Source organism: Rhincodon typus, chromosome 35, assembly GCF_021869965.1.
Source record: "Rhincodon typus isolate 14 chromosome 35, sRhiTyp1.1, whole genome shotgun sequence".
Lineage (NCBI taxonomy): Eukaryota > Metazoa > Chordata > Chondrichthyes > Orectolobiformes > Rhincodontidae > Rhincodon > Rhincodon typus.
Window position 1 is genome coordinate 15,688,800 of NC_063366.1, and position 8,408 is coordinate 15,697,207.

The following is an 8,408-nucleotide window of genomic DNA, read 5'->3' on the forward strand; positions in this document are numbered from 1 at the left end:
TGTGTGTGTGTGTGTGTGTGTGTGTGTGTGTTTGCGTGTGTGTGTGTGTGTGTGTGTGTGTGTGTGTGTGTGTGTGTGTGAGCCCCTTCTTAATTAGTGTAATTCAAAACAGTATTGAAAATGTACTGAGGCACCTCAGAGTGGAGTGTGAATTATACAAACAAAACAAAAATCTCTTGATAGACCATAATTTCTAATTTGAAGTGATTTTGCCTTTGGGCTTTATCCCGAAGATGGAATGCATTTTGTGAACATTGAGAATTTTATAATCATTTGAAGTTATACGTGCTGCATTGGGTGAAGCTAAACTTTATTGAAAATTCTGTAATGTTCAACTTATAATGTTTGGTGATATATTTTTGCAAATTTAATGAGTAAAATATAACGTTAGATTAAAAGATAAACCAGCAGTGAAGCTCTAGTCTTAAAAATATTACAGGTTGGTTTGTTCCAAACAGCTGCTGAATGTTAGTTTAAGAAAGAGGATAAGGCTAAGTAAAAATAGAGGCTCAAAGATAAAAATTCAGAGAACAATCAGTGAATACTTAAAGATGGAGAATCAGATCAGTCTCCTTCCAGTATGGGCCTTTTGCTTGAATTCTTTATAGTTAAAATGAAACTTAAAGTGAGAGCAAGCAACTGCAATGGCTTCTGTACTTGAATAATTGGTGATCGATGGTACAAGCAGATAAAGTAGGTCATCAGACTTTGAGAGAGATAGAAGGTTTCATGGTCCTTATCAGTTCTGTGGCTATGAAACTTAATGATAAGCTAGACTCTTTCAAAAGATTGGCTGTTGATACCAGAAATATTTTCTCCTTATAGGAATATAGGAACTGGAGTCAGCCATTCAACCCATCTTTAAGTATTCACTGATTGTTCTCTGAATTTGCATGTGTGTGTGTGTGTGTGTGTGTGTGTGTGCACGTGTCAGCCCCTTCTTAATTAGTGTGATTCAAAACAGTATGTACTGAGGCACCTCAGAGTGGAGTGTGAATTATACAGACAAAACGAAAATCTCTTGATAGACCATAATTTCTAATTTGAAGTGATTTTGCCTTTGGGCTTTATCCCGAAGATGGAATGCATTTTGTGAACATTGAGAATTTTATAATCATTTGAAGTTATACATGCTGCATTGGGTGAAGCTAAACTTTATTGAAAATTCTGTAATGTTCCATTTAGGGGAAATAGCTCACCTTTAAATATTTCGTAGGTTTCACTATGATGGCACATTCTTCAAAACTCTAGAGAATACAGGCCCAGTTTGCCAAATCTCTCTTCATAGGCCATTACCGCCATCCCAGGAACAAGTCTGGTGTACCTCTGTTGCACTCCCTGCATGGCAATGCTCTCTTTCCTGAGATAAAGAGAACCAAATTCCACATACTCCGGATGCACTGTAAACAAGCTCCAATACAATTGAAACAAGACTTCGCTGCACCTGTACTTTTTGTCTTCCTCAAGAACAAACGCTCTCTGATGATATTTCTGAGTTCTTCCTGCATGGATTTCTGCACAATTGGCTGCAAAACTCTAAATAGCTATTGTCCCAAGCTGCCGAGTAACATTTCTAAATATGGAAATGGGTTCGCTCAGGCCTGGGACTTAGTCCCGTCCATTGACTTTCAGCTGAGGTAAGCAGACAAGAGACACATCAGCCCTCTCACACAACAACACACCATTAATGTGATCTGCATTCAAGAAATCCATTCTTCGTCAGATGGAGCTGACAGCCACAACAGCAGTGGTTTCATCCTCACACACCAGATTGCACATGTTCCTCACTGCCAACATATTCATCTGGTTTCTACCAAATATTCCAACATTATCACAGCTAAAGTCATCGGCCTGCCAAAATCAGGCAAAGACCTGAAAATGCTATCAAACTGCCAGCCAATATCCCTGCCCGTAGATGGTGAGAAGCAGAAATACAGGATCAGCCTGAAGATGTTGGCAGGGCATCCAAGATCATGCTGTAGCGTTAACAACATGCAAATGAATTTAAGCCATCTGAAACCCATTTCCATTAGCTTTGCACATTTTTGGTGCGGTCTTGCATGTCCTTCATGCTCATCATCTGTTGCGCTGTTGCAGGACTGAAATAATGGTCCCTCAGGGACACTACTGCCCTGGGTGAAATTGGCTGGGCCACGTAATATCGTAAGTTTGGTTTGTCTCCAGATGGTGCTGTCAATCTTCTCTGTTCCTGGTCAAAGATTTTGCTGCTCCTGGTATCGGGGTATATTAATTACATTACAAGGTGTTCTGTTAGTATCGCATGTTCTGACTATGCCAATTGGCTATAAAGTAACTGATGAACTCGCGTCGCCAAGACGACCACGTGTCGACATCACATGATCGTTTTCGTGGTCTTTGTGCTGAGCGTGCGCAATGTTTGCGCGGAAAGAGTCTCCGCTCCAGCGTCACGTGATCATCGAGCTTTCTGTGAGAGGTACAGTACTCCATTTTTTGTTTGCAAATTCTGCCACGTTACCCACAAAAATGCGAGGAAAAAGTGACAAGAATGTTGTCAAGAAATGTCCTTGTGATTAAAGCCAACCCACAAGAAACAGTCGGAAGACAATGAACCACAACCACTTCTGGATTAATTGTTTTTCGCCCTAACCCTACAACCACAACTGCACCTGAATTAAATGATGTTGATGATGATGATGACCCTCAGACCCTGCATTAACAACAGAGCAACCTCAAAACCTCCTCCCCCATCAAGTCATCGTGACATCTTTTTCAAGATAAGGTGTTAAATTTACTTTTATTTCATTATTAGGTATGAATTAAACATTTATTCAAACAGGCTATCCTTTGTGTTAGAGTTTTGAGTGATAATTTTTGGTGGTCTGCCCCTAACCCTGCTTTTCCCGTCGGCTTCGTTATTTCCAGCTTCTCCCATTCAAAATGCAGGCTGAATTCTATTCGCTGGTTGCAGGGTTAAGGTGCTGTGGATGGGGTGTTGGGGGTGTAGGAAGTGTGGACCAGGGTGTCCCAAGGGAAGAGAAGGGATGAGGGCAGAAGTGCGGGAGATTTGTCAGATCTTCCCTCCCGCAACATCGATAGGGTTCCCCTTGGCCTCACCTACCATCCAGAAGATCATCAGATGCCATTTCCGCCATCTCCAGTGTGATGCCACCACCAGACACCTACTCCCCTCCCCTCCCTTGTCCGCCTTCCACAGGGACCGTTCCCTCCGGGACACCGTGGTCCACACTTCCTTCACCCCAACACCTCCCCACAGCCCTACGGCAACTTCCCCTGTAACCGGTGAAGGTGCAACATCTGCCCATTTACCTCCTCTCTCCCCAGTATCCAAGGGCCCAAACATACCTTCCAGGTGAAGCAACACTTCACCTGCACTTCCCAGATCTAGTCTACTGCATTCGCTGCTCACAATGTGGTCTCCTCTACGTTGGGGAAACGAAGCGTAGACTCGGCGACCGCTTCACAGAACGTCTACGTTCTGCTCACAGAAAGGACCCTGAACTACCCGTTGCCTGCCTCTTTAATGCACCACCCTGTTCCCTGGCCAACATCTCTGTCTCTGGCTTCCTGCAGTGTTCCAGCGAAGCTCAGCACAAGCTGGAAGAACAACACCTCATTTTCCGCTTGGGGACCCTGCAGCCGTCTGGACTCAATAATGAGTTCAATAATTTTAGGGCCGAAACTCTCCCCTGTCCCAGTCCCCTACCCCACACACCAGGCCTTGTTACCACATAGCCTGCCGTTACACACCCCCTGTTGTTAGTCACTAACAGTCCCCATTAACAACTATTCACCCTCCCAGCCTGATCGTTATCAACTCCTTTGTCTATGCAACTGCTCTTCTCTCTCTTCAGGTTCTATCCTATCATATACTCCCTACCCAATCCCCCTCCCTATTTTCTGCATATAAACTGACATTTTCCCAGCTAGCATCAGTTCTGAGGAAGGGTCACCAGACCCGAAACATTAACTTTGATTTTTTCATCACAGATGCTGCCAGACCTGCTGAGCTTTTCCAGCAACTTCTGTTTTTGTTCGTGATTTACAGCATCCACAGTTCTTTCGGTTTTTATTTTGCTTACCATTATACATCTTGTTCCGAAATTCACCCTTGAAGCCTCTCTACAACTCTCTCCCTATTTAAACCTTCGTTTATTTGTTCTGATATCTTTCTTCTGTGATTCTGTCAAATTTAATTTGATTACATTGCTATGGCACATCTTGAGGTATCATACCAGGCCAGCATAGGAAAGCAAATTGCTGCTATCATAAAACTGTGCCAGAATTTACTAATGTGTTTAACGATGCTGTTCGAAAGTGTTTAAAATCTCCAGGAAGATGGACACAATGATGAATTGCACGACTGGAAGTTGCCACATGTTGAGGGACTATGACTCTAACATTAACCTTCTGAAATGGGCAGTATCACCCTCCTGAAATGAGCAGTATCACCCTCATTCTCCCTCTTTGTTTCAAGAAACTCTGGTTGGGTACTGAGCTGGGAACAAGTCAGTGCAGAGTTTGTAAGGGCTGAATGCAAGGCTCAAAGATTGGAGTTAGAGAAATAGATTTCAATTCTCAGCACCAGTTCAGGAGAAAGAGGCAGATGTTACTATTGCTACAAACTTCCCCTGAATTGTGCTGGGGCCAGTGCCCTGGTGAATTGTAACATTGGGGAAGTAGTTAGTTCTTTAAATTAAACGGTGGGAGGTGAAGGACAGCTTTGGCAATGTAAAGTGAAATGACAAGGAAACAGTGTGAGCTGCTGATATCGGTAATGATAATGACAGCATGACAGGGAGGGGCACAATGCACAGGAAGGGACTTCTTGCACAAACATCAGAGTGCACCAGCAAGTGAAGTAAGAGCAGGGAAATGTAATCAAAATTGAAGGTTGTTTGATTGCTTGCAGCATTAATATCAAGATAGATAAACTGCCCTCTCCACTTTACAGTCTCTCTCTCCTTTTCAGAATGTCCTTGCTTTTGTAATCCTTCTCCCCACATTTTCAGTTCTTTACTCCATTTTGTCACTCCCATCCCCATGTGTTTCCTAGGCCCCAGCCTCGTTTCTTCCCCGCACTTCTTCCCCCACCCCACAGCTCCTTATCTCAGGCCAAACTTCCCATGACGTCCCGTCTCTGGTCTGCATCATCCAGCCCCTTAGACTTGCTGAGTGTCGCCACTTATGCGTAGTATTCCTCCAATCACAGACTTCCCCTGCATGTTTGCTGCTGATAGGGCCTTGGTCAACCAATCGGCAATAAACGTGAAAGGAAAGTAGCCTGTGATTGGAGGAGCAGGTCCTCATCCAATTCCAGAACATAGAACAGTACAGCACCGGAACAGGCCCTTTGGGCAACTGTGTCATCCATGATACCATTCTAAACCCATCCCACCTGCCTGCACATGGTCTGTATCCCTCTATTCCCTGTCTGTTCACGTGTCTGCCTAAATACCTCTTAAACATTTGTATCATTTGTATCTCCTCTTCTACCAACTCTCCTGGTAGCACATTCCAGGCACCTATTGCCCTCTGTGCAAAAAAAACGTAACTCACGTTTCCTTTAAACTTTCCCCCCCTCTGACATTAACCCTGTGCGCCATAGTATTTAACATTTCCACCCAGGGAAAAGGACTCCAACTATCCATCTGTTCATTCTTTGTAATATGAGAGACTTTTTTTCCAGTTGGCTTCTCCTGGGCAATCTACAGATTTTTACCCCAAGTAGTTTGAGAAATGGATATAAAGTAGGAATCTTTAGGCCTGTTGACCTGATGTCAGTTATTAGGAAAATACTAACATTCATCACGAAGGAGGGAATAGCAGAATCTTTTAGAAAAATATTATTGAGTGGAACCAATATAGTTTTGTGAAAGGAAACTGGTGTATTAAAATTCTTTGAGGATATAACAAGTAGGGTGGAAATTGCAGAACCAGTAGATGTAATGTACCTGGATTTTCAAAGGCATTCATAACAGATGACTGCACAGATTAAAAACTCATTGAGTAATATGTTAGTAAGCATGTAGGTGCAGCAGGCGGTGAGGAAGGTAAATGATATGTTGGCTTTCATAGCAAGACGATTCAAATACTTAAGCAGGGATGAATTGCTTCAACTGGACCTTGGGGAGACCACAGCTGGAGATTTGTGCACAGTTTTGGTCTCCTTATCAGAGGATGGATTTTTAAAAAAATATTCGTTCACAGGATACAGGTGTCTATGGATGCTCTGGTTCAGCAGACTGATTCCTGGGTTGGCAGGACCGACCATATGAACAGAGATTAGATTAGTTAGGACCATATTCACAGGAGCTCAGAAGAATGAGGGAGGATGTAGCGAATTCTATAAAATGCTAATGGGACTAGACAGGACATACATAGGAAGAATGTTCCCAAAGACAGGGGAATGTTCCCAGAACCAGAGGTCTCAGTCTAAGCATATAGGGTAGGACTGAGATGAGGAGAAATTTCTTCACCCAGACAGTCGTGAGCCTGAGGACTTTTCTGCCACAGAAAGTGATCGAGGCCAAAACATTGAATGTTTTCAAGGAGGAGTTAGATGTAGTTCTTAGGGCTAGAGGAATAAAAAGGTATGGGGGGGGGGGGGGGGGGGGGGAGCAGGAAGTGGTGGGGAGCGGAAACAGGAACAGGGAACTTAGTTGGATGATCAGCGGTGATCAAACTTGAAATGCAGAGCAGGCTCGATGGGTCAAAACGGCCTGCTCCTGTTCCTGTTCCTATTTTCTATGTTTTTATGGAAGGGTACAGGCTAACAAAGAGGAAACAGTATCAGGATTGAATGGGTTTTCAATCTGTAACTAGTGGGGTGCCACAGGGGTTGGATTATGAGGCTGTAACCATTTGCGACTCCATTAATGACTTGGATGAAGGGATGGATTTGCTGATGCTGCAAAGATTAGCCGGAAGTGATTTGAAACGACAGTAAAGAATCTGCCAAAGGAAATAGAAGTGGTCAAAAATTTGGCAGATGGTGTATAATGTGAGAAAGCAAGGTTATTTGGTTTGGCAGGAAAAAGCAGAAAAATGCAGAATGTTATTTAGAAGAGACTGCAGAGTATTGTGGTAAGCAGGGATCAAGATATACTTGTCAGAGACTATTAATGTTTAAAGATTCATTCTAAACCGCAGTAATTGACTGAAAGAACTATGCCACAAGATTTCCTCTTTTTTAAACAAAGATATTTATTGTCGATACAAAGGGAAGTAAACAAAGTACCCAGAACATTTGAGATTATAAAAACTTACTTATAAAGTTCACTTCTACCTTTAGAATTCCATCAAACCTAAAGGATGTCATATTTCTTTGGAATTCACTTCAAGTTTCTTCTAGTTATTGTCTAGATTTAACATTATAGCAGGATCCTTGCATTATCCTTTATAAAAGCAGCAGAAACAGTGATAGTCATCAGAAATCCAAAGTCCCACCTCCTCATACAACATTTCCCATTTTGATGATTTGGGAATGGAGTTGGGTTCAGATTACAGAGGCAGCTCGTCATTTAAATCATTGAGTTGGTCCAGCACTGCTTGATTTTGCAGAGGTAAATGTCTGAATCTCAAAAGGTTGATACATTATCCTGCTTATTAATTGCAGGATTAGTGCAGCATATACTTATTTCTCAAAAATCCATTAACACAGCACAATGCCTTCCATTTCACAGTTTGACAGGCAGTGACAATGTGTTCGATTAGTTTATCTCAATAAGCTGAAATCTTAGAGTTCTATAGGTCTACAGCACTAACAAATACCCTTCAGCCTATGGAGTGTGCCAGTCCAGTCTGTCCATTTGTAGACACTAGCTTAGTTGGCTTGGTCCGTAAAAGGACAAAGGGTGCAAAGTGGTGGTCATGAGTCAGACAGTGCTCAGGAACACGCATTGCACATGGTCTGCATTTGCAACCTGCAGCCTCCACTCTCATTCCAGGGTTGTCCAGTCTGCCTCCCTATCCTGTAGTGATTGCAATGAGGTCAGTCAGACAGATTGGACCAGGTTAACAGCCCAGATCAGGGAGCCCTGGCTGACAGATAAAAACAGGAGTGTCAGAGGCTCTCCTCACGCAGAGATCTGGCTCTGAGGGAGCTGCATCAGTTTCAAGTACTACACACCTGTAAATAAAGGGTGACTCAGTGATGGGATACTGACCTCTGTGCAGTTATTTCATTCTAAATGGCAACCGAGCTGAATTCATTATGGAAGTTACAGAAACTACATAAAGTTGTCAGCAGGGTAATGACTATGTAAGTTACTTATCCAAAAATTTGGAACACACCAAAAGCCTCTCACCCTCAATTGAGATAACAAGGTGTAGAGCTGGATGAACACTGCAGGCCAATCAGCATCAGAGGAGCAGAAAAGCTGACGTTTCGGGTCTAGACCCTTCTT

General features: G+C 43.0%; 1 protein-coding gene across 1 annotated transcript in view; it reads right to left on the minus strand.

The window, feature by feature from the left end:
* Nucleotides 1-2,271: 2,271 nt before the first annotated feature.
* The window catches only part of LOC125480994 (vascular endothelial growth factor receptor 2-like), a 30,922-nt gene continuing 24,785 nt past the window's right edge, over nt 2,272-8,408 (minus strand). The window contains exon 6 of the mRNA XM_048616521.1: nt 2,272-2,446. Coding sequence (XP_048472478.1) covers nt 2,272-2,446 — 175 coding nt within the window. The remainder of the gene's footprint in view (nt 2,447-8,408) is intronic.